At 35.5% G+C, this 26,627-nt stretch overlaps 2 protein-coding genes across 8 annotated transcripts in view; one reads left to right on the top strand and one right to left on the bottom strand.

The window, feature by feature from the left end:
• arhgap17a (Rho GTPase activating protein 17a) overlaps window positions 1–8,571 on the top strand; it is a 34,947-nt gene extending 26,376 nt beyond the window's left edge. Inside the window, exons 14-20 of one of the 2 annotated variants that reach the window (XM_051123945.1) lie at window positions 1,124–1,237; window positions 1,689–1,780; window positions 1,876–2,032; window positions 2,386–2,649; window positions 4,212–4,339; window positions 5,709–6,242; window positions 8,293–8,571. In XM_051123945.1, coding sequence (XP_050979902.1) covers window positions 1,124–1,237; window positions 1,689–1,780; window positions 1,876–2,032; window positions 2,386–2,649; window positions 4,212–4,339; window positions 5,709–6,242; window positions 8,293–8,408 — 1,405 coding nt within the window. In that variant the 3' untranslated portion in view covers window positions 8,409–8,571. The remainder of the gene's footprint in view (window positions 1–1,123; window positions 1,238–1,688; window positions 1,781–1,875; window positions 2,033–2,385; window positions 2,650–4,211; window positions 4,340–5,708; window positions 6,243–8,292) is intronic. The other variant, XM_051123946.1, reaches the window with a different exon arrangement.
• A 6,001-nt stretch (window positions 8,572–14,572) lies between these two features.
• The window catches only part of grid2ipb (glutamate receptor, ionotropic, delta 2 (Grid2) interacting protein, b), a 35,881-nt gene continuing 23,826 nt past the window's right edge, over window positions 14,573–26,627 (bottom strand). For 3 of the 6 annotated variants that reach the window (XM_051124469.1, XM_051124467.1, XM_051124471.1), the window contains 13 exons: window positions 25,326–25,408; window positions 25,083–25,227; window positions 24,508–24,821; window positions 22,364–23,137; window positions 22,169–22,256; window positions 19,309–19,398; window positions 18,929–19,125; window positions 18,683–18,838; window positions 18,513–18,599; window positions 18,281–18,410; window positions 16,534–16,652; window positions 15,898–16,062; window positions 14,573–15,813 (listed from right to left, as the gene is read on the bottom strand). In XM_051124469.1, the coding sequence (XP_050980426.1) occupies window positions 15,742–15,813; window positions 15,898–16,062; window positions 16,534–16,652; window positions 18,281–18,410; window positions 18,513–18,599; window positions 18,683–18,838; window positions 18,929–19,125; window positions 19,309–19,398; window positions 22,169–22,256; window positions 22,364–23,137; window positions 24,508–24,821; window positions 25,083–25,227; window positions 25,326–25,408 (2,420 nt within the window). In that variant the 3' untranslated portion in view covers window positions 14,573–15,741. The remainder of the gene's footprint in view (window positions 15,814–15,897; window positions 16,063–16,533; window positions 16,653–18,280; window positions 18,411–18,512; window positions 18,600–18,682; window positions 18,839–18,928; window positions 19,126–19,308; window positions 19,399–22,168; window positions 22,257–22,363; window positions 23,138–24,507; window positions 24,822–25,082; window positions 25,228–25,325; window positions 25,409–26,627) is intronic. The other 3 variants (XM_051124468.1, XM_051124472.1, XM_051124470.1) reach the window with 2 other exon arrangements.

Raw genomic sequence — 26,627 nt, forward strand, 5'->3', positions numbered from 1 at the left:
CAAGCAAGCCCTTCCCTAGATTTAAAAAGTAACGCAAAAGTAAAGTAACGCATTACTTTCCATAAAAAGTAACTAAGTAATGTAATTAGTTACTTTTTTAGGGAGTAACTCAGTATTATAATGCATTAATTTTAAAAGTAACTTTCCCCAACACTGTTAATACTGCTGATGTACTTTTGGTGCGGGATATGTGTATCATGTATACTAACTTTGTTGCTGTGTAAATGTGTGTATATTTGTATTTGATGGAAATATGTGTGTATTATTCGTATTTTGAAATGTGTGCACTACAGCTGTGAGGACAGTAAAGTATGAATCTGAATCTGAATCTAGTATCTTCACTAGCTAAAAATGTTTTTAAGCGAGTTATTATTAGTTTTGCTGCAGTGTGTCAATAGGAAATATCAGTTTACATTTCCAAACTGTTTTCAGACTCCTTGTGCGAGCAACAATCTCACTGGATTATTACAGTTAATGGCAAAATGTATGTTTGGAAATGTAAACTGATATTTCCTATTGACACACTGCAGCAAAACTAATAATAACTCACTTAAAATCATTTTTAGTTGGTGAAAATCTTAATCTAATAATTTTGGCCACCACGGTGTGTGTATGCAGTTTCATTATAAATCATCTGGAGATTATTCATGTCCAGACACATTATACTACCCAATTTAACTGTATTAGAAACTAGAATAATAGGACATTTACATTTTTGCTGATGAAAAAATTAATAAATAATACAAAATGCAATTATAACATTTTTTAAATATATATTTTTTAAATATTAAGACAAAAACAAAAAAGCATGCTACTGTAATTGTATTATTTTCACCATTTTCGTTACTTTTTTGTGTCTTGTTTTAAGCATTAACCTCTCCTAAATTTTTCTCTTAGTTTATTTTAAGCATGTTTAGGGGAATAAAATGAAATAATTTATTTCTGTAGTGCAAAAATAATTTTCTGACATCAGATGATGTCACTAAACGAACTTGTTTATACATCAGGTTTATACATCAGGACTACGGCTACAGTAAAAAGCAGTTTCAGATGTGATTAAAAATATTGTTTCTAAATTGCTGACTGTCTGCTGATTTCAACTATTTTTTTCTCTGTTTTACAGATATCTTGTTAAGTTCCTTGCTAAGCTTGCACAGGAAAGTGACGTTAACAAGATGACCCCCAGCAATATTGCCATTGTCCTTGGACCCAATCTACTGTGGGCCAAAACCGAGGGGTCAGAATATTTTGCAATATCCAGCAAACACATTAAAATTTTTAAAGGGGTAGTTCACCCAAAAAATGAAAATGCTGTCATTAATTATTCACTCTCACGTTGTTCCAAACCTGTAAGACCTTCCTTCATCTCTGGAACACAAATTAAGATATTTTTGATGAAATCCAAGAGCTTTCTGACCCTGCATAGACACCAACACAACTACCACGTTCATGACCCAGAAAGGTAGTAAGGACGTTGATAAACATGATAGTAGCATTGCTGTCTATGCAAGTTCAGAAAGCTCTTGGATTTCATCAAAAATATCTTAATTTGTGTTCTAAAGATCAACAAACGTCTTACAGGTTTGGAACGACATGAGGGTGCGTAATTAATGACAGAATATTCATTTTTGTGTAAACAATTCCTTTATTTGTGCCTTTTTTAAAATCTCTCTTCTCTTTACCTACAGGAGCCTAGCAGAAATGGCTGCTGCAACCTCCGTGCATGTGGTTACTATAATTGAACCCATCATTCAGCATGCAGATTGGTTCTTCCCTGAGGGTAGGGGCCATAAAGCTTTAAATATCTAGTATTTACCAATGAAAAAAGTATTGCTGTCAGGTTTAAGATTAACCTGTTTCTTGTTATTCCTTCAGATGTGGATTTTAATGTATCCGGCATGTTTTCTATGCCTGCACCCCTGCCAAACAATGTTAATCACCTGACCCCACCGGATTATGATTCGGGCACCATAGAGAGGAAGAGACCTGGCAGCATGGTGGGCCCAGATGGTGAACTGCCCCGGAGAGACAGGTAAAACTTCACACAGAATCTCAATTAACAGTCTGATTACCAGAATCAATCGCAGTAGTTATTTCCTCTTGCTTCACAAAAATCTGCAATTAAGTTGATTTAGAATGCAATTTAATTGATCAATTTGCTTTAATTGAGCAATTAAAATAGCGGATCAGATTACACTCACCATTAACCTCTAGGGTGTCGTCTGTTCTACTGATAAGTCTCTTGCTTTTCCCTCTTAACCCTGCAATGTGTGTGGTGTAAGTGGGAGTTCTACCAATGCAGATTGCCCTCTTGGTTTCTGTGGTGTCACTCTCCTGGGAACTTATTAGCACTAGTGGTGTCTCTGCTGTCTCCTCTTTCTGTAGCTCTGCTAATAAATTAATGGACCACAATCCTCGTAGAGGCAATACTGTACCTAGAAAGCAGCACGCTTCGCCTGCCTTCCAGCCCCCGCTGCCCCCGGTGGAGGCTGCAGGTAGTGCAGGGGGTCAGCCTATGGCTGAACTCCTGCTCCAGCAGCCTGCGCAGGTGGGCCTGGGCTTAGAGAGCTGTCAGCCCGGGCTGGCGCTGGGGATGGCCGCCCTGGCAGCAGCACAACAGCTTCTAGCTCAGCATACTGAGGAGATCAGGTAAGACTCCTGCAACGTTCCGGACCGTGCCGGACCAGTGCAGTGCATGAATGATTCAGCCCTGCATGCACGTGGAATAGCTGTGGAGGGACAAAACGGATCTTTCAACTCCCTTTTTCTAGTGCTTTACATTGTTGTGATCTATAACAACCAAAAAATTGAATTAGTTTTATTGATACGGCTTTTCAGCAGCAGATGGCAAGTAGCTGTGATTGATAAATTTATTCCGTAAAGGAAGGGGGGTTTAACAAGTTTATTTGAGTGGTCATGCTCCTGCTCCATTTAAAACAAAACTGCTTTTATTGGCTTACATTAAAAGATAAAATGTGCAAAATCAGCTTGTCATTGGGATAGTAGCTTCAGTGGTGGACCTTTGTATCTTATCTATTTCTAACATATTGTAACCTTAATAGTGATTTTCATGTAACCTTAATAGTGATTTTCATGTAACCTTAATAGTGATTTTTTTTTTTTTTTTACTAAAAGAAAAATGTATTTATTATATTGTGGGCTCTTTAATCTGTGTCTGCCATGTAATAGCCAGTGATGCTGATATGGCAATAAATTTAAATACAACCAGCCAAACAATCAAGTACCTTAAGGGTTTGTATTAGTAATTTTTGACACCCTTAAGGGCCTTGGTTCTCTACCAGGAAACTGGGGCCCACTAGGTGGGCACAGGATAAATTAAAATGATTTAAAATTAAAGTCAAATTTATTTGTGAAGTGCTTTTCACAATGCACATTATTTCAAATCAGCTTTAGCCAAGGAAAGGCAAGTTTATTTATATAGCACATTTTATATACATTGGTAATACAAAGTGCTTTAAAGAATTTTTTTAACCAAAAAAAAAAAAAAAAAAAAAGCACTGGGGGTGAAAACATTTGAAAAGAATGAAGCTACAGAAGATACTTACATGTTTCCCAGAAGAAAAAATAAGTTAAATTAACACTCTTCAAATTCAAAAGCGATTCACCCCCCATTTTTCAATGCATTATTTCCTTCTAAAGCATCACTAAGCGTTTGACCCTTCTGTAATAGTTGCATATGAGTCCCTCAGTTGTCCTCAGTGTGAAAAGATGGATCTCAAAATCATGCAGTCAAAGGGTTCAAATACACAAAAATGCAGAAAAACCAACGAATTTGTGGGACCTGAATTATTTTTTATATTTTAAAATATGGGGCAAGGAATATCGAATATATCGAAAATATGTTTTTTGTAAACCTTTAAATAACCATATGGATATTTAGGATGATACTTGGAGTCAAAAATGTTGAAAACCACTGCTTTAGGTGTAGATATGGTACGCATGTCTACCTACTTCCCCACTGACAAGCTTAAGCTCAATTTTTGCACTTTTTTTCTGAAATGCCACCTTTTTTTGTTGGGAAAAATCTACATTTTGTTCTTTAATAAAAGGAAAAAAAAATGCAGAATTTAGCTTTAACCATTTCAAACCTAATATTGTGTTTGTGGAGTTTGCATGTTACGGAATGTCAGGTAAATATTATTTAATTAATATTACTGATTTATATTTTTTTCCTTCCGTTTGCTTAACAGTTCAAAGACCCGAGACCCTGCATCCACTCCTCCAGCTCAGAGAAATGGCACTGGAGGATCAGGACAGCTGAGTGTGGGGACCCCTGTGGCTGGATCTACAGGACCCAGTCCTCACATGGCACGCAGAGGTCAGTAGACTTACCTCAGAAGTCTTGCAGAGTGTCTACACCAGACGCAAACGACAGAAAAATCCTTGATACTTTCTACACTGGATACTATGGAAGCCTGTTTCTGCCACTGAATAAAAAAAAAGGTTATGTGACTTTTTATCACACAATTCAGCCTTTTTTTTCCCTCATAATTATGAGATGTAAACTTGCAATTCTGAGAAAAAAAGTCAGAATTGTGAGATATAAACTTACAATTCTGTGAACATATCAGTCTTTTTTTTCTTTATGACTTTGACTTGCAATTGCAAGTTTATATCTCACAAAAAAGTCAAAATTGTGAGATACAAACTCAGAATTGCAAGTTTATATCGCAAGTCTGACTGACTTGAACGCACAATTATGAGTTTATATCTCACAATTCTGAGGAAAAAAGTCTGAATTACACGTTTATATTACACAATTCTAAAAAAAAAGTCAGAATTGTGTAAACTCGCAGTTGCGAGAATTGTGAGGATTTTCTCGCAAGTTTATATCCTGCAATTCTGACTTTTCCTCAAAATTCTGACTTTATTTCTCACAGTTATGACTTTATAACTCGCAATTGTGAGTTTTTATCTCACAGTTCTGAAAAAAAAAGTCAAAATTGCGAGAATTTTCTTGCAAGTTTGTATCTTACTATTCTGACTTTATTTCTTGCAATTCTGACTTTATAACTCACAATTCTGACTTTATTTCTTGCTATTTTGAGTTTATATCCTGCAATTCTGGCTTTATTTCTTGCAATTCTGACTTTATAACTCACAATTCTGACTTTATTTCTTGCTATTTTGAGTTTAAATCCTGCAATTCTGACTTTGTCTTGCAGTTCTGACTTTATTTCTCACAATTATGACTTTATAACTCGCAATTGTGAGTTTATATCTCACAATTCTGAAAAAAAAGTCAGAATTATGAGATGTGCAATCACAATTGCAAGAAAAAAAATTAGAATTGTTAGAATTTTCTCGCAAGTTTATATCTCACAATTCTGACTTTATTTCTCGCAATTTTGAGTTTGTCTTGCAATTCTGACTTTATAACTTGCAATTGTAAGTTTATATCTTACAATTCTGAATTGCGAGATGTAAATTTGCAATTGTGAGAAAAAAGTCGCAATTACCGTTTTTATTTTTTATTTCGGTGGCGGAAACGGGCTTCATGATGCAGTGAAACAAATCTCGGACAGTAAACTGATGACCCGTTCTATTTCTGGCATATTTTTGAAACCAAGTATGAATGAATTTGCAACGGTTGCTTCAACAATGGCCGCGCCCATTGTAGACAGGCTGTTATATGACAAGAACACCTCAGAACATCAGAACTTGTTTTAAAGTCTTTTTATTTGCAGGTACAAAGAAGCCGGCCCCAGCTCCTCCTAAACCAGCCAACCCTCCACCAGGCCAACCAGCCAATCAGTCAGTACCGCAAACGTCTTTAGGCACCTCTCAGTCCCTCAGCCCCTCCCCTAGACCACTTTCTAGTTACTCTCCAACCAATCTGAGCCCCACACAACCACAGGCTCAAACTAACACGACCCCTCGACGCCACTCAAGCAACCAGCCTCCTATTCAGGCACCCAACCATCCGCCCCCACAGCCTCCCACGCAGGCCACGCCCCCTCCCCAGCCCACTGCTCCAGCTGACCCCGGAGAAGACCCCTCCCCTCCCAGCACTCCCACGCCACCGAGCACCCCTCCGCCCACAGCAGTGTTTCACGACAGTCCCAGTCCCACCGCTCCCCCAGTGTTCCAGTCAGGATCACTTCCTCGCCCGAGGCCTGTGCCTAAACCACGTAACAGACCTACTGTTCCCCCTCCGCCCCAGCCTCCAGCCACAGGAAGCGACAGCAATGGAATTTGCAGTGCTGCCTTCAAAACAATGGGTGAAGCTCTTTTATTTCCGTCACTCTAAGCTTCTGTTTAACAGCCTGGTTGTTGTGTTTCTGTGAGTTGCGTAAGGTTTCAGGGCAAATGAAGACCGTGTCTAAAAGCTGAATAGAATATCAAGTAGGAAGGTATGAAATGTTGTCGTTAAAAAAAGTGGATTTAGTTATAGTAATACCACTTGCTCAGTTTTTTTTTTTTTTTTTTAAATAGTTTAATAGATGGTTTTGGTTTATAAAGACACAATTTCACATTAGAAATTGCACTGAGAGCAGGACTCAGTTAATCATACTAAGTTTAATAGCAAAATGAGTTAACATTTAACTCACTAACATTTTAGAATTGCATCACTCTGCTTTGAAAGCTGGCTGTCCCAGTTTTATAAGAGCATCTTGGTTCATGTCAGTAGTGACTGACTGATAATTGATTTTTACCCTTTTTTATAATCATATGTGACCCTGGACTACAAAATCAGTCATAAGTCACACGAGTATATTTGTAGCAATAGCCAACAATACATTGTATGGGTCAAAATTATAGATTTTTTTTTATGCCACAAATCATTAGGATATTAAGATCATGTTCCATGAGGATATTTTGTAAATTTCCTACAATAAATATATATAAACTAACTCTTTAATTTGTAATATGCATTACTAAGAACTTCATTTGGACAACTTTTGTTGATTTTCCTCAATATTTATTTTTTTATTTTTTTTTTTTTCCGCCCTCAGATCTCGGCCAAATATTGTCCTGTCCTAAAAAACCTCACATAAAAGGAAAGCTTATTTATTCTTTTTTTTTTTTTATCAATGTCAGCCAATAAGTGCTACCTGATGGGTTTTATCTAAAATAGCACCCAAAAATAATACACAGCTATAACTTGGAATAATTTAATATTGTTTATATTAATAATATTACATAATTCCACCATTTATGAGTGAGCTAATTTGCAGATGTCCGTGGTGTGTAGCATTTTAGTGAAAGCAGGGATGCAAACTTGTCACTCTTTGGCAAAAAATATGGTTTGAATTTAATGAGTTTTTGAAATGAAGACAGTATGTATATTAGTATTGTAATTTCATTTGTTGTTATTATTATTATTATTATTATTATTATTATTATTATTATTATTATTATTATTAAATACTATTCAGTTTAATTTTGCAGCACAGGAGTATTATTACTATAGTAAAAGTTCTTTATTGGTTTGTTTAATTGATATAATTAATAATAAAATATATATTTTTTTTATTAATGCATTCATTTATTTTTATTTATTTATTTATTTATTTATTTATTTATTTATTTATTTATTTATTTATTTATTATTATAGTCACCGAGTAGGTTCCATTAACAAAAATAAACTTTTCCCTTATAGGCCTATACTCATTCTAAAATTGACTCTAAATCCTCATTTTAATTCAGGAATTTTTGGATTTACTTTAAGTTTTTTTAAAGGCAGAAACAATGCCTTTCTTGTAAAGCACTTTTTAATTTTTTTTTTATTATTTAGATGCCCAATCACAGTCAATAAATGGACAAGTGGAGGGAAATAGGAAAAATCCATGGAATAAGAGAAAAAATGTATTGTTGATTTTTCAGAATTCAGAAATAATCTTGGAATTGCTAGAATAAATTCAGAATTTTTAAATATAAACTCAAATTTATTCTTTTATTCCATGGCTTTCATAGACCGCTACAAAAACTTGTTTAAAACTACAAATTGTATTGTCATTTATTAGGCAAATAACAAACTAAAGCAACTAAATAGTCTTTATTTACACATAATAACCCAAAAAAATTGTATGGCCTCCTTTGGCCTTCGTTTATAAAGACTATATATATAATGTGTGTGTGTGTGTGTGTGTGTGTGCAATTGGTTTCATGTTGGTTGTAAAAAATCGATAATCGGTTACTCTGTTCCTGTCAGCATGGCATCACAGCAAGTGCTTTTCTCAAACAATCTTAATTTTGTATTTTTATTATTAACTATAGAACTATCTATTAGTCTCCATAGTCTGACTTCCTAATCATGTGTTTTTCAGATCCGGTGACGACATTTAAACCACTGGCTCGAGCTCTTGTTCCTGATATCGCCATTGAGAGGCCTGTTACCCAACTCAAGGACACAGACCTCGACACAGAGAGCACCGTCCTGTAAAAATGGCCTTGACCCCAACACCCTTTCCCTTAACCAAAGGTTTGCTAAAGGGCTGCTCTTCTCACCATTACCAAAGTGTTTATCATCTTGGCTGTACTCCTCGAATGGCCTACGCTTAAGACAATCAACAATCCCAGTGGCACCAGGGAAACAGATGCCCCAAGATGTTTCACGTTTATTTAAACATGCCTTTTCATTGTGATGGCAGCAAAAAGTGACATGTATTGCATGAGGATTTGGGTCTGTACAGTGATGGGGTGAATTTGATGAACAAAAAACGGATTTGTGTTACGAGGTACTTGGATGTTTAAGTGGCCTTAGCTAAACAAAGCAAATACTCGATTTTAAAAGGTGGAAGACACTAAAAAAAGAAAAACTGTGGCTTTATGTATAGCTTGTGACTGCAGGTCTCCAGTCAGCTAATACAGTACAAATACAGTACATTCCTTTTTTTGATTTGCAAGCCTTACTTTTTCAGTTTGGATACTAGTTACATGCAATACATTGGTTTAAGGTAAGTAAATGTTGAATGATTAGTTTTCTGCCTTTCACAGCTGATGATTTCATAATTTTGGGGCATTAAAATGACTGGACATAAACGTGTGGTAGAGCACCACTCAGCTATGTGTAAAAGTAATCCTGATTGGTGCATATGTGAAAGAGGCCATTTGGATGTTTGATTTGCTAAAATTAGTAAAATTTTCAGCTGTCAGTTTATGTAATGGAAAAGGTCAAATATGTGCTTTAGTGATATTCTGGTATGGAAACTTTATGTTATGGCTTTGTTTGTATGTTTACCAAGCCTTGACAAGGATAGCTTTGTATTTCCCTTCTTTTACCCTGATATGGTACCAAAGTGGGGGAAAATGTGCCACTTGGATGTTAGTCTTACTGTATAATGGCTAATAGGAGACATATTTGCTTACATTTTTCTCTCCTTGTCTCGTTTCCATAAACGCTTAATCATAATTATCTATTGAAATAACCCAGGGTTGTTTTGGTGATATTGCATTTTAACCATTAGAAAAAATCACAAGAATGAACCCCAGTGGCGATGATTATCAGCTGCTCAGTCTTGTTGAAATATACAATAAATTAATGATAACACTATCAGACGTTATCTAGTGTGAACAGCTTGTTAATCAGTTACATGGTGATACTTTTTTGTTTCAAAAACAAGACATTTGGAACATGATTCTCATCTGGTGTGAGAGAAAAATGTAGGCGATTATGCTCGCTGTTAGCTTTTCTTTATACATTTTCCTTGCCTTTACCATGCTGCCTTACCTAAGTACACTTACAAGAGCTATTTTACCAAGGTTTGGAAAGTTAAACTGACTTCACACTTATGAAACAAAAAGTTGATGGTGCATTTGAAGTTCAGGGGCTTCACATCAGAAGACCACATCTTTATCGAATTTGGAAAAGACAAAAAATGCTTTGTATTACTGCTTCAAAGTGAAATAAAAAAGTGAAACAAGAACAGAAGTTTCAACAGTTCATTGCATAGTCTATAAATACTTGATTTTTTTTGAAAATATTGACACTTTGTCCCTCAAACTTTGAAGGAATATTAGCTGTAGGTATACCTCTGTTTGACAAAATTTCCAAGGCGTTTCAACAAAAAACATTTTGTGCAAAACAGTGATCAGAATTAGAGAACAATAACCACTGTACCACAAAAGATTACAGCTAAACGTTTGGAGGTTTACAGCTTTTTAGACACTGTGTGACTGCGCTGTTGTAATCTTGGTTCACTCTTCTTCCACTCTCTTCAATAAATTGGTAACTGTAGTGGGTTTCTTAGCCATAACTTTGTCCCCAAGGATTTTCCAGAGATTTTCAATCAGGTTTAGATCATGATTCATTCAGCCAATTCATTATTTCAATGTTCTTCGCTTTAAGGAACTGTTTATTTTGCAGTGTGATGGAGGCGTTGTCTTGTCTTGAAAAATTGCAGGCTTATTGGGAGATACTTGCAGGGAAGGAATCACATGTTGCTGAAGGAGGTTCTGATAAATATTCCTATTCACCTGAATGAATTCCTATTCACCTTGTGTGTAGCTAAATGAGGCCCAACACCAAAAACCATGACACTTCCTCCTTCACCTATTACTGACTTCTTTACATACTTGGGCTTAAGGCTTTTCCCAGTTTGACCCTGAACAAAATGTTTCCCATCAGACCCAAATAAATTAAACTTGCTCATCACTAAAGTGAACTTTGGACCAGTTCTCCTCTCTCAACACAACATGCTTCTCAGCGAAGTTGAGCTTAGCCTTTTGATTCTTTCTGCTGCTGAGAGACTTGGTCACTGCAGTGTTCTTTCAGTCGGACTTCTCTTAAATGTCCCAAGACAGATCCTTACCCTGTTCAGCGTTGAACTGGTAAGCAATTCCAGCTGCAGTGTTGAACCGATTGCCTACTGAGAGTCTCCACATTATCCTTTCCTCATGTGCATTTGTCTTACACGGACGACCAGGCTTTTGGGGGACTTGAATTAATGTGTCATTGTAAAGCTGCAATATTTGATAAATCACAGATTTGAAACAACTAACTTCTCTTAAATAGTTAAATAGGTTTGCCATATAATTATAAAGTTACATAAAATATTTTGCTTTTTCAGTTTTTTTAATTTTAGTCAGTGTGTGGTGTGTATCTTTGGGCATAGAAAAGATCTACAAAGTTACAAATCTCAAAGTCCACTCTAAAGGGAGATATTGAATTAAAATTAAATTAAATCACGTCTGTGGAAATAAACACAAGCATTGACTACAGTGGCCACTTCAGAGCAGTAACGTGCCGCAGACGCAGTACAAGGGGTCGAAACACATGCCGCGACCTACTCCGGTTGCCGCGTTGGAGCCGTAACATGCCGCAGATGTGTGCGGTAAGAGATTTATTGATCATACAGTGTAGATAGCTTCACTTATAATGCAAGTGTTTTTTAAAATGCATGAACTTGCACTAGAATATGCTAGGCTGATCAGTGATGATGTTCCTTGATAATGTTAGGCTGCTTTTAGCCTTATGCTGGAGCTGGTTTCGGGCAATGAAACTAAGTATGTAAATAATTAAATAAATTAGCACGATAATATCATGTATTGGCGATCTCGCAGGCTGAGATAGGACCCAACACTACTGTATAGCGTATTATTTACTCACCCTCCATGCATCCTAGGTGTGTATGACTTCCGTCTTTCAGACGAATGCAATCAGAGTTATATTACAAATTATCCTGGCACTCCCAAGCTTTAGAGTGGCATAGATGGGTGTTTCTCTTCATCAGTCTAAAACAAGCCCAATAATGTGCATCCATCCATAATCAAAAGTGCCTCACACAGTTCCGGGGGGTTAATAAAGGCCTCCTGTAGTGTATCGATGCATTTCTGTAAGAAAAATATCCATATTTAAAATATAAGAATCACTTTAGCTTGCGCCTACAGTTGTAAACGAAAATTGCTGCTTTGACAATGGGCGTGGCAGTACTGATACACCGCCTAAGCTGTTTGCCAATCGCAACACAGTGGGAGAGCTAACCAATCACAACACATTTCGTTTTTCGGAAGGCTGGCCTTCATTAAACTCGGAACTGATCGAGCCATTTGTGCCAAGCTGGGAGAAGTGTATTGTAATAATGTAAATTGTTAAAAATAATGCGTTTTTCGAACCACCAACCATGAAAGCATGTTCTAGTAGACCCCCAAAACAAAATCAGGACTTTGTAAAAGAGCATCGTAGGACCTCTTTAAGTAAATTAGCACCAGGTGCTAACACCAATAATTTTGGAGTATCTGTAAGTGTTCTCTAATTTTGATCAGTTCTTTTTCAAATATCTCTTTGAAGGTTTCTAAAACTGTGCTTTAGAATACAATTAATTTATGAGTTATGTTTACAAAACCGCCCTTCTACTCTTGTTTGGATAACTTCAAATAGGACTAATCAGTGATCACTGAACTTTTTCTTTAATTTCGATCTCCACTGTGTATTTCACAAGATTTTTAGTTAACTGCGACCACCTACGCTCCTACCAATGCCTCTAATTAGAGTCCATTAATGGTTTTATACAGACTTGAATGCATATGTGACATTGAGCTGAGAATGATTGTATTTCTCCAGCTGAACTAACACCTCACACTTGCTGTGTTTGCCATCATTCATCTGACTAAAATGTTGTACGCTCATAATTTAGCAGAACCTATTCTGGTCTTTTTGCACATTGAGTGTAAGCTGTCATTGTGGAAAATTACATTTGACAGAATATTGCATCTTTTATATTCATATACAGCCTGAAGGGGCAAACTGACTGTTCATTATGTTGCTTATTACATGCCTATTTACAAAATAATATTTTTTTTTCCTGTAAAGAAAGAAACTATAGTGATAAACAAGCAGTGCAGCTTTAGGGAATCAAGGAAGACACTATTGATTTCTTCCAACCAGAATCAAGCTTGACAGACATAACTATTGACAGTTATTCATGCATTAATTTTGATTAGTTATGTTTGGATTTTCTCCTCATTCCGATCTTTCAGCACCTTGGTGTAAAGAACTGATATAAACTAGATTTCATTCTAAAAATCAGGGAGAATGTAGCCTTATACTGTGCTGTATTTTTTTTTTTCCCATCTCAGTAAACTACTTCTTGTGTGCTTATGTGTAATTAGATGGTTTGAGGTTCTTGATGAAGAGACAGGCAGGGCTTATTATTAGCAATTTTCATGTATTCTCTTACTCTATACACATATCTGAGATCTTTAGTATTTGAAACCCTTATGCGTTGCCTGGTAACGAGAACATCATGATGACGTTCATAGTGGATATGGACAGTGCCTTGGGAAAAAAAAAAGATTTTTTTATATAATTGAGAAAATATAAATGCAATAAAAAATCACTTTACAATCTGACATGATTAGATACCCCTTTGAAACACATTTAAAACTGTTGTTAAATGTAAATAAATCAATAAAAACTTTAGGAATTAATAAAACCAGAATTGCCATTTTAGACTTTTTCCAGTAGTAAAAAGAATTCAGTAGAATCCTGTAGACCAATTTCGAGTAGACGTCACAGTGACAAATGCAAATAATTTTTATACAGTAGTCAAAGACACCATTTGAAACTAAACGCAGATGTTTAAACGGACATACTATGGATAGAAACTGCTATGATTAACGTTACTCTTAAAGCATATTGATTTAAACAATAGGTCTACATAATATTCACATATGCTGTTCATAGAGGACATATGTGACCCTGGATCACAAAACCAGTCATAAAGGTTAATTTTTTAAAATTGAGATTTATACATCATCAGCTGAATAAATAAGCATTCCATTGATGTATGGTTTGTTAGGATAGGACAATATTTGGCCGAGATACAACTATTTAAAATCAGGAATCTGAAGGTGCAAAAAAATCAAAATATTGAGAAAATTGCCTTTAAAGTTCTTCAAATAATGTTCTTAACAATGTATATGACTTACCAAAAATTAAGTTTTCATACATTTACAGTAAGAATTTTACAAAATATCTTCATGGAACATGATCTTTACTTAATTTCCTAATGATTTTTGCCATAAAAGATAAATCAATAATTTTGACCCATACAATGTATTTTTGCTATTGCCAGAAGTGTGGGATATAAACTCTGAGCTGAGGGGAAAAGAGAGAAAGACGAGTTGTTTTTCCTCTAGAGTTGTGGGATATCATCTCTGAATTGTCAAAAAAAAAAATCAGAATTTTGAAATATGAAATCAAATTTACCTTTTTTATTATTTTGTTCCATGGCTCCATAGACTGCCACTTGAACCGCCCATAAAAAAACGTCATCCCTGTTTCGGATGTGTAAGACTATCCGACTATCTAACATCATTTTCGTTGAATAACAGTGCTTATCGCTGGGTGACAAGCTCTTGTAATATGCAAATAATATTTTGAAAATGACATCTAATCAATATAATCTATACTCTTTTTAAATCCAAGTATTTTGTACCGTATCCTTGTAATTCTCTAGCCGTAAAGGCTATCTCTTCCAGGTTTTCTGCAACCATGCTGCGCGCGCATCCCGAATGTTTACAAACAGATAATTGATTCTCAGTCAGATTGAGATCTGGAGACTTTGGAAGCCATTACAGTTCTAGTACAAAATAATTCCACAGAGATGAATTTCCGCAAAAGCGTATTTATTCAGGCAAAACAAATTAGACATCTGATTAAAACGCAGCAATATGTGGCCCGTCGATGTTGAAGCCGATATAGAACTGCTTGGGAAAACACTAGGCTAGTCACGCCAACAAGTTGTACACAAATATTAATTTACAACTAATTATTTTGGTAAAACAAATTCAATATAACAAATCGATACGGAAACAATCAAAACAGGAATACGTTACATAAATAGAAATACTCTGCTACATGCAAATGCAATCGTAGATTTTCTCCTCATCGATCAATTTAGAGAAATAATGGAGGTTCTGACAAGGAACTAAGAAAAATACACATAAATGACACAAAACAGGCAATAAGGAAGATCATGCATTTGTTCAAGAACAGATGATGTCAGGAAGAAATGCATTATGTTATCTTAAACAATAGTACCTAAAAAAGTCAGACAAGCTACATACTCATTTTAAAAGAACATTGGTGATGTGTACCCTTCTGCTGTTTAATAATAATGTGAAGCTTTTGTATCTTTTCATAGATGAAAACCAATTTCATGATGTAAAACCTACCACAGATTCTCATGCGGGATGAAACCACCGATCAGTTGTACAACAAAAATTGCAATAAAATACAAATGATCATTGATTTGGAAAATAGATCTGTCTTCACTTACGAAGGGTGCACTCTTGTTCTGCTATAGTATCGGCGTATCACAATGGAGTACAACAATAAAACACTAATACTGTGAAGAAACTCATTTGAATTTTTTTTTTTTTTTTTCTTTTTTTTGTGTGTGTGTCTGTGTGTGTGTTAAAATACATTTGGCTTGAGGATGAGTAAGTTCATCATGAAAACATTCATTCACCTCGGTACCAAAATATACCATCAAAAATACCATCAATCCTCTCCACCTGAAGTGTTCATGTTCCTGTTACATTCTCTAGCAGCTGTAAATCTCAAAACAAAATTATTATTAATTAGACTATATTTATATACTTTCTCAATAAACAGAAGTTCTGTATAAAATATATATTTTTATATATTATCTTTAATTCACCTAAGACATTTAAAGTAAGGTTCGTTTCCCTTCACGCTATCAAGTTTCCTGTTTTTATTGGCACATGGGCGTTCTGGGTTAGAAAGTTAGAAACAGCAGATGCTGTCGGTTTCACCATGCCAGTGGCGAGGCTATTCGGGGGCTTCTGGGGTTTTCTGTTCCTTGTGTCTCACTCAGTGCTCTCTGTTGAATACAAACACAACACACTCTTACTTCATGACTATTTTTTTTTTCATTTGTGAAAATGGCAGTATTTAAGAAACTCACCTCAAATTTGGAGATAAACTCAGCAAAGATGCCAAAGAAGTTTTCTGTGGTCGTGGCCTTGCTGTCTTCTCCAAAATAGGAGGCCACTTTATGAAACTCATCCATTGCTCTTTGCTGCAAGGAGTCTAGGGACTGCACAGCTGGATGACAGTTTTCCAGAAAGCTCTAATGTCAGGGTTAAGGGCCGATACAATGCAGTTTAAAGGGACAGTTCACCCAGAAATGAAACCCTCATGTCGTTCCAAACCTGTAAGACCTTCACTCATCTTTTGAACACAAATTAAGACATTTTTTATGAAATCTGAGAGCCTTCTGACCCTCCATAGACAGCAACGCAATTCAAGGCCCAGAAAGGTAGTACAGAAATTGATAAAATACTCCCACTGATGTAACATGGACATCCTATGCAGGATCAGAAAGCTCTTGGATTTCATCAAAAATATCTTAATTTGTGTTCTGACAGTGAACGAAGGTCTTACAGGTTTGGAACGGCATGAGGGTGAGTAAATAATAACAGAATTTTCATTTTTGGGTGAACTATTCCTTTGTTCATCTTGCATACTTTCTCACAGGATATCTGTCTTTATTCTTTTCACTATCAAACTCGTTAAATAAAGGCTGTTTATTGGTGGATACACTCATAACTGATGCGAAGCGATCCTCTGCAGTAGCTGGGATTTTCACACAGGCAGTTCTTATGTCCTGGATGGTGGAGTGAAGGTCACTGAGCTCAGCAGTAATGGTTCTCTGATTGACTGCATTTATAGTGAAAAATACAGAAACATGAATACATTTAACTGATATTGTTGCAAATAATATGTGTTATGCCTTCCTATTTAAACCAACAGCAAAAATGTCAAGGACAAGCAAGGAATGACTTTTCAACAGAAGAAAAAAATGTCAGTAAGATCATTTTAAAGAAATTAAAACTTTTATTCAGCAAGGATGAATTAAATTGATTGAAAGTGACAGTAAAAACATTTATAATGTTACAAAAGATTTTCTACTTTAAATGAATGCTGTTCTTTTGAACTTTCTATTCATCAGACAATCCTGACAAAAAAAATGTACCACGGTTTCTACAAAAATATTTATCAGCAGAACTGCTTTCAACACTGATAACAAGAAGAAATGTTTCTTTAGAATGTTACATAATATTACAGTTTTTAATATTTAGTATTTTCATATTTTTGATCAAATAAATGCAGCTATGGTAAGCATAAATGACTTCCTACCAACCCCAAACATCTGAATGGAGGTGCATTTAAAAATACAGTTGAAATCAAAAAGTTTAAAAACACCTTGCATAATCTGCAAAATGTTGATTATTTTACCAAAATAAGAGGGATCATACAAAATTCATGTTATTGTTTGTTTAGTACTGACCTGAATAAGATTTTTTCACATAAAAGAAAATAATAGCTGAATTTATAAAAATGACCCTGTTCAAAAGTTTACATACACTTGATTCTTAATACTGTGTTGTTACCTGAATGATCCATGTCCTAAACATTTAAACTGCCCGCTGTTCTTCAGAAAAATCCATCAGGTCCCACAAATTTTTTGGTTTTTCAGCATTTTTGTGTATTTGAACCTTTTCCAGCAATGACTGTATGATTTTGACATCCATGTTTTCACACTGAGGACAACTGAGGGACTCATATGCAACTATTACAGAAGGTTCAAATGCTCATTGACGCTTCAAAAGGAAACACAATGCATTAAGAGTCGGGGGTGAAAACTTTTGAACAGAATGAAGAAATGTGCACATTTTTGCCTAAATACTATATTTTTTTAATTTAATACTGCCCTTCAGAAGCTACTTATAAGCTTCAGAAAATACTAGTATGTTTCCATAAGTTCCATAAGTCTTCACCCCCCTGATTCTTAATGCATCCTGTTTCCTTCTGAAGCATCAAAGAGCATTTGAACCTTCTGTAATAGTTGCATATGAGTCTCTCAGTTGTCTCAAAATCATACAGTCAATGTTGGAAAGGGTTCAAATACACAAAAAAGCTGAAAAACCAAATAATTTGTGGGACCTGAAGTATTTTTCTGAAGAACTGTGGGCAGTTAAACTGTTCAGGACAAACAAGGGACTCATAAACAACTTACTAAAAACAACAACAACAAAAAAAAAAAACAGCTGTGGATCATTCAGGTAACAGCACAGTATTAAGAATCAAGTGTATGTAAACTTCTGACTACATGTACCATTTTATGTGAAATATCTTATTCAGGTCCGTACTAAATAAAAAATAACATGCATTTTGTATGATCCCTCTTATTTTGGGAAAATAATTAACATTTTGCAGATTCTGCAATGAGTATATAACCTTTTGACTTCAACTGCATCTAACAGGAAGTTGTTCTGGCACCTTACCTTTGGCAGCTAGTGGCACTGTTATGAGGTCCCTGGCGAAGTCGAGGAGTTCTGGGAAGTGTTGGCACAATGATTTGGCAAGAATATGGAGGAAAGTCGACTTTCCATCGACTGTTTTTGTTGTGTTCAGCTGGGGGTATTTTAATTTGTTATTAGGAAAAACATAAAAATAATATGAACGATGTTTAATAAAAACATTGCGATGTTTTGTCTGTAATTACTACAAACATACCTCAGTGAGAAAATTAATTTTGAATCCTGTTGTTTTATTTGTCTTGGGTTGACCATTATTCAGATAATTTCCCATTGCTAAAACAAACTAAAACAGGGAAGAGTACATACTGTAAGAATAACATTTAAATAAAGAGCATTCTCTGAAGATTCAGTCATATCTGCCTTTACCTCCAGGATCTTGGCCAACCTCTTGCTGTTTTTAAGCTCTAATGAGGCTTTGTATATGCATTCGTATCCGCCTCTCATTTCTTCTGTTTTCTCCTGCACAGTGGTCTTAAAAAGAAGACTCCTCAGTCTGGTTTTATACTCAGGAACTAGTAGCATCTGTGGAACAAACCCATAAGAAACCATTAATATTAACATAAATCATAACTGAACTCTGGTAAAACATCTAGAAATTAGTAAAAACAGCACCTGTAGGACAAACTGGTCGGGCTCACTAAGTTTGGCAGGGTCCTGGTTGTAATGCTGAAACTGTTTGACCTCCTCATCATCAGGGGCGTAAAGCAACAGTTGTTTAATGTGTGCGGGTTCCAGACGCTCAGTGCTCATGGTCATGAGGATTTCTCGCAGCTCCTTCGGAGACAGCTTCAGATGCGCTATGAGGATAGCTGAACAGGGCAGCCAGGTGTGATGAGACATGGATTCTTAACCTTTGCATTGGTAAAATTCCCACACAGTTGCTAGCAAATACCTACAGCACCTCTTTAACCTACTCCTACACGTCTACGTCACACGAGACAGCAAACCTGACTCAAGGCAGAGCACTTCAACACAACCCTACTCATACTCACAAGCGTTGTAGGCCTTTTTATGGGAGAGAATCTCAACCACGTCTTTCTTTTTAAAGTTCTCGGGCAGGAAAGTGGGCTCTGGAAGAGAGACTGACACATTTAATAACAGTGTAAGTGTAAGTGCTCTTCTCGCACCAGTAGTGGAGACAATATATGGAGGGTTATGAGACTGAAAGGAGGCTGTAAGATGCCAGTAACTGGATGAGAATGATGGGTTCTGAGACAGACATACAGTAGCTCTCCATGACAGATGAGCTGAAAAGTACAAAAATAGACAAGGTAATTGACTTCATTTTCAGCATCATAATGACAAGCTACCAAACGGATGCCACATGTGGATGAGGACAGCAATATACAATGTTGAGATGTTGTTAAATGTCAAATGTCCCTAAAAGTCTTTGCCTCCGTCTGAATTTCTAGTGTAAATTATGTCATTACATATACACTGCCATTCAAAACTTTGGGATCAGTAAGATTTTGAATGTTTTTTTAAGAAGCTCATTAAGACTGTATCTATTTGATCAAAAATACAGCAAATGTAATGAAATTTTGTGAAATATTATTGCAATTTAAAATATCAGTGTTCTATTTTTAATATACTTTAAAGTCTAATTTATTCCTGTGAAGCAAAGCTGAATTTCAGCATCATTACTCCAGTGCTGTTTTATACTTTTTGGGACCTGTGATACCTTTTTTTCAGGATTCTCTGATAAATAAAAAGTTTAAAAGAACAGCATTTATTTAAAATAGAAATCTTTTGTAACAATATACACTACAGTTCAACTCTTGGGATCAGTATTTTTTTTTTTTCCTTTGAAAGAAATGAATACTTTAGTTCAGCAAGGATGTGTTAAATTGATAAAAAAAAAAAAAAAGTAATAGTACAGACTTTTATTGTTAGAAAAGATTTTTTATTTTGAATAAATAAATTCTTTTTAACTTTGTATTCACTAAAGAATCAAAAAAGTATCACAGGTTCCAAAAAAAAAATATTAAGCTTATAATATTAAACTTTTTACAACATTGATAATAAATCAATGAAGGATCATATACACTGAAGACTGGAGTAATGAATAATAAAAATTCAGTGCTGCGTCACAGAAATAAAATAAAAGTATATTACAATTATATTTCACAATATTACTGTTTTTATGTATTAAAAACATTAAACATCTTACTGATATATATATATATATATATATATATATATATATAAGGAAATTAATACATATGCTAGTCATTATGCTAATATACTTTTTTTTTTTTTAGCAAGGATGCATTAAATAAAAAGTGACAGTAAAGACATTTATAATGTTACAAAAAAATGTATTAAGAAGCACAACCATCTTCTACACTGATAATAATAAGAAATGTTTTTGAGCACCAAATCAGGACAATATAATGATTTCTGAAGGACTGTGTGAAGCTTCATCTTGGGGATCACAGGAATAAATAACATTTTAAAGTATATTAAAATAGAAGATAGGTAAGATAGTTACTAATTAAGTTATTAAAAAAAAAAAATCTTACCACTAAAGTTTTGAATAGTGGTGTAATAAATTAGATTATTTCAATAAATAATAAAATAAATTAATACACTGATAAATATATATAAAAAGTATAAAATCATATTGCATTAAAGAATTACATATTTAAATTATGAAAAAAAATCTTCACCATTATCTGAAACACTCAAATAAATACAGGAAGCATTTAATTATATTAAAGATATATGAACACTACCAGTCAAAAGTTTTGGACAGTAATATTTTTTTTTACATTTTTTAAAGAAGTTTCTTCTGCTCACCAAGCCTGCATTTATTTGATCTGAAGTACAGCAAAAACTGTAACATTTTGAAATATTTTTACTATTTACAACAACTGTTTTCTATTTGAATATATTTTAAAATGTAATTTATTCCTGTGATTTTAAAGCTGACTTTTTAGCATCATCTCACCAGTCACATGATCTTTCAGAAATCACTGTAATATTCCGATTTGCTGCTCAGAAAACATTTATTATATTTTTTATGTTAAAAAACGGCTGAGCAGATTTTTTTCAGGTTTCACTGATGAATAGAAAGTTCAGAAGAACAACATTTATCTGAAATAGACATCTTTTGTAACATTATAAATGTCTTTATCATCATTTATCATCAATCTAAAGCATCCTTGCTAAATAAAAGTATTAATTTCTATAATTTCTTTTCCAAAAAAAAAGAAAGAAAAAAAATTGTAATGACTTCAAGCTTTTGAATGGTATAGTGTATAATGTCACAAAAGCTTTTTATTTCCGATAAATGCTGATCTTTGGATCTTTCTATTTATCAAAGAATCCTGAAAAAAATGTACTCAACTGTTCTAAAGTTTTAACTATAATAAAGAAAAAAGTGTTTTGAACAGCAAATCAGCATATTCGAATGATTTCTGAAGGATCATGTGACACTGAAGACTGGAGTAATGATGCTGAAAATTTAGCTTTGATCACAGGAATAAATTACATTTTAAAATATATTTAAATAGAAAACAGTTACTATAAATAGTAAAAATATTTCACAATATTACTGCTTTTGCTGTATTTTGGATCAAATAAATGCAGGCTTGGGTGAGCAGAAGAGACTTCAAAAAAACAAGAAAAATCTTACTGTTCAAAAACTTTTGACTGGTAGTGTATTTAAGTGTATTGTTGTGTTTTTTGTTCATGAAGGGTTTTGGTGTACATTTCTAGGCTTTGGTTGATGATCTAAAGACATTCACTGTAAAAACACAGAAAATCAGTCAAGGGACAAACACTTATTCACAATATTGTATGAAGAGGGGATGATGATCTGATACTTCTTTTACAGCTATAACAACTTACTGGAATTCCTCTGTGTGCCGAAGTACAGATCCAAATCCAGATACTTGACCATGTCACTGAGTTTGTGATAATCAGGATCATCTCCAAGCTAGAAAACAGATCATCTCTACTTAGCAATGGATCATCACATGACCTGTGCCTACACTTCAGCATGATTCTGATGTGCACTGTGGTTGTTATGCATCACTAACCAACCTGTCCCCAGATAGTTCCTTCAGAGTTCTCCACCTGCTCCCAGCGCAGTCTCTTCACGCTCATGTGGTTGTTGTCTGAGGCTTTCGGGCTGGATTTGGGCAAAGGTGGAGGATCACAAGGTGGGGGTAGAGGAGGTGGCGGAGGTGGGGGAACCTTGGATGAGAGTGTACCTTCATAGCTTTGTTGAGAAGATTGTGAGTGGAGGCTCTTTTGTTTGGTCAGGTTAGGGGAGGTTCTGGGAGCCGTGGTCTGCTGGCTCTGGTAGATGGACTGGGTGGGATGCCGCAGGTGAGTGTGCTTTGTGGTTGTGTGCGGGGGTTGAGGGGAGGTGTGTGGGGATGACTGTAGGATGGGGTGAGCCTTCGGTTGGTGCAGCTGGAGAATGGATTGAGTGCTGGGCTGGGGAGAGGAGCGTCGGGGATGGGTGTGCTGGGCCCTGAGCTCTTCACTTGTGGGCAGCACCTTGTGCAACGAGGGGCGGCTAGTGAGGAAAGGGCGTGGTGGAGGTGGGGGCGGAGCTATGATGGGGTGGTGCTGGAAGGCTGGGGGAGGTTGGGGTAAGTGTTCTGGGGTGAGGGGAAGTGGCGAGGGCGGGTCGGTGAACTGGATGGGGGGTGGCGGGGGCGGGGGACTCTGAGGTGGAGGAGGGATGTGGTCAGAGCCTGAGGAGTAGGAGACTGAGGTGGAGTCATCGCTGCTGCTGTGGTCTTCACTGCTGGCACTGCTTAACTCATGAGGCAGCATGTTTACTTCCTGGTCATCCTGGAAACTCATCTGCCAGTTTCATAAAGACAATTTAGGGTTAAAAAACAACAATGTATGGTATGTAAAAGTAAGAAATGTGACCTTACATATGAAAAGCGTTTAAAGAGTGGATAGATGAAAACTATTAAATAAATAAACAAATGTGGCCTAACATATGGAAAGCATTTAAAGAAAATATAAAATAAAAATATAAAATAAAAAATAAACAAACAAACAAACAAATGTGACCTTACATAGGCCAGGAGGTTTAATAAAATAAAATATGACCTCATAGGACAAGACGTTTGGAAAATGGATGGAAGAAAAAAAAAAAAAAATAAAATTAAAATAAAATAATAAAATAAAATAAAATAAAATAAAATAAAATAAAATAAAATAAAATAAAATAAAATAAAATAAACAATAAAAATAAACAATATGAGCTCATAAAACAAGAGGTTTGGAAAATGGATGAAAGAAATAAAATAGAATAAAATAAAATAAAATAAAATAAAATTAAATTAAACAATTAAATTAAAATAAATTAAAGTAAAATAATTTAAAATAATAAAATTTTAAAGACAAATAATATGACGTCATAGGACAAGGGGTTTGGTAAATGGATCGAAGAAAAATAAAATAAATGAATAATAAAATAAAATAAAATAAAATAAAATAAAATAATATAATATAATATAATATAATATAATATAATATAATATAATATAATATAATACAATACAATATAAGTAATATAATATAATATAATATAAAATAAGCAATATGACCTCATAGGATAAGAAGTTTGGAAAATAGATGGAAGAAAAATAAAATAAATAAAAAATAAAATAAAATAAAATACATCCATTTTTCAAATCTCCAGTCCTTTGTGAGGTCACTTTGCTTTTTCTAGTTTATTTTATTTTGTTTTGTTTTGTTTTTCTTATATCCATTTTTCAAACCTCTTGTCATATGACATCATATTGTTTATTAATAAAATAAAATAAAATAAAATAAAATAAAATAAAATAAAATAAAATAAAATAAAATAAAATATGTGACCTTAAAGGACAAGAGGTTTGGAAAATGTATAGATTAAAAATTCAAATCAAAATAACACAAAATGAAACAAAAAACCCAAACAAAACAAAATAAAAACAAAAATACAAAATTAAATTAAACAAAACTAAACAAAACAAAAAATAACTAAAATAATCCTCCAGTTGTGGTGCACTGGAAAGAAGCATTTTGCCATTTTGGAGAATGGATAGAAAAAATAAAATGACAATTTTGTGTATAATTCTATAATTACATAATTGTTTGTGAATATTTTATTATTATATTTTTGTGCCATTTAATTGACCTGGATATAGTAATCTCTTTCTGAGTCTGACACAAACCTCCTCATAGTCATTCTCCCCTCCCTTGAAGTCATCCACGATATTGACCCGGTGGCCCAACTGCTCACTCAGAGCATCCAGGAACTTGTCTGTGTCTCGGCTGCGAGGTGGACGTGAGAAGGTAAAGAGCTTCCTGCGCTGAGGCAGAGGACTGGGCTCATCAGAAGGCAAAGGGGAGGCAGGGGGGCTGTCTAAACTAACATATGGATTAGAGTCCACACTGTCTGGAGAAGGAACAGTCTGCTGGTAAGGCTCAAACTGAGGGCCAGGAAAGGATTCAGTCCATGAAAGAGTGAGGCCTGACTTACGGTTCCCTGCAAAATCAACAAAATCGTGAGGAACATTTATAGTACATAGGAATACTTATGAGAGATCTTATTGTTCTAATGTTCTAAAAAGTTTTAAATTGATCAAGATAAAGAACTATAACATGCTAATACATTAAACTCTTAAAATCTTAAATTGTCTACATAAGCAAGCACACTTAGTGTCAAATTGTCACACAGTTCCTGCACAGCCATTTTTTTCGGAAGCACCATGTGACAATTGTGGATGTCAGAATAAGCTCAGAATACCTTTGTTACTGAGCGTGAAAGACTGAGTGTATGTATTGTTCTCAGCGTGGCCCATGCCGACAGCCCTGGGTGAGGAGTGACTCTGGAGAGACGGATTGTTCTTCCCGGGAAACAGGTTCTCAAGCTCCGTGTACACTCCTGACATCTACGGGTTGGGGCGCGGTTAGATGAGACTATGCATGGTTTCATAACAGCAGTGATGACAGTGCAATGAATTGCGGATGAGCAGTAAATGGTACCCACGTGGTTGAGATCTGGGGACTCTGGGAAGGAAGTCCCATCCCCACATTGTCTTTCCTCTGGAGTCACAGGGTCAGTGAATGTTCCTGAGACACAGAGAGAGCACTGTCCAGAAACAGAACATGTGCACAGAAAGCTGCTTGCCCTTCAGGAGCTAAAAAGAGACTGAGGGCAGTCAGCTTCAGCAGCGGGTCTGGGCGGGAGGTAGCTGAGAGGCGCACAGCACTTGCAAGCAGTTTATAGCTTTTGCCTAATAGATGCTGGTGATTCATAAAGATGGCTGAGAACAGTTCTGCCTGCTTGTTTAACCCACAAGAGTGACAGAATGGCACAACTAGCTGAATAAATGTTACAATGGAGCGATGCGTAGCATAAATATTATTCTATAAGAACTTATTGGCTTATATCAGTTCCCTTTCAGTCGGTCACTTTTGACTTCACATCGCTGACCGATGAATTGAGAATCTTGCCAGAAAGCTGATCTTTGAGTCTCAGAGATTGGGCGAGATTCCCAATTCGTCAGTCACTGACAAGACGTCTCAGTTCCCTCCTTCAGGGAACGAGGGTTACACAAGTAACCAAGACGTTCTCTTTCAGTCTGTCACTTTTGATGTCACATTAGTGACTAGCAAATTGGGTTCCTCTGCCCAGATTCTCAATTCGTCAGTCACCAGTGTCATGTTAAAATTGACCGACTGAAAGGGAATGAGAGTTACACAAGTAACCGAAATGTTCCCTCAAGATTCCCAATTCTTTGGTCACCATTGTGACGTCTCAGTTCCCTCCTTTAGGGAATGAGGGTTACACAAGTAACATAAACGTTCTCTTTCAGTCAGTTCACTTTTGACGTCACATTAGTGACTGACGAATTGTGTCTCTCTGCCCAGATTCCCAATTCATTGGTCACTGATGAAGAATTGAGGTTATACAAGTAACCAAGATGTTCCCTTTCAGTCGGTCACTTTCGAAGTCACGTCGGTGACCAACAAATTGGGTCTCTCTGGTGAGATTCCCAATTCATCGGTCACTGACAAGACATCTCAGTCTCTTCCTTCAGGGAACGAGATTACACAAGTAATCGAGATGTTCCCTTTCAGTCGATCACTTTTAATTTCACGTCGGTGACCGACAAATTGGGTCTCTCTGCCCAGATTCCCAATTCGTCGGTCGCTGACAAGACATCTCCGATGTTATGTTAAAATTGACCGACTGAAAGGGAATTAGGGTTACACAAGTAACTGAGATGTTCCCTTTAAGTGGGTCACTTTCAATGTCATGTCAGTGACCAACAAATTGGGTCTCTCT

This window comes from Labeo rohita, chromosome 12, assembly GCF_022985175.1.
Source record: "Labeo rohita strain BAU-BD-2019 chromosome 12, IGBB_LRoh.1.0, whole genome shotgun sequence".
NCBI classification, from domain to species: domain Eukaryota; kingdom Metazoa; phylum Chordata; class Actinopteri; order Cypriniformes; family Cyprinidae; genus Labeo; species Labeo rohita.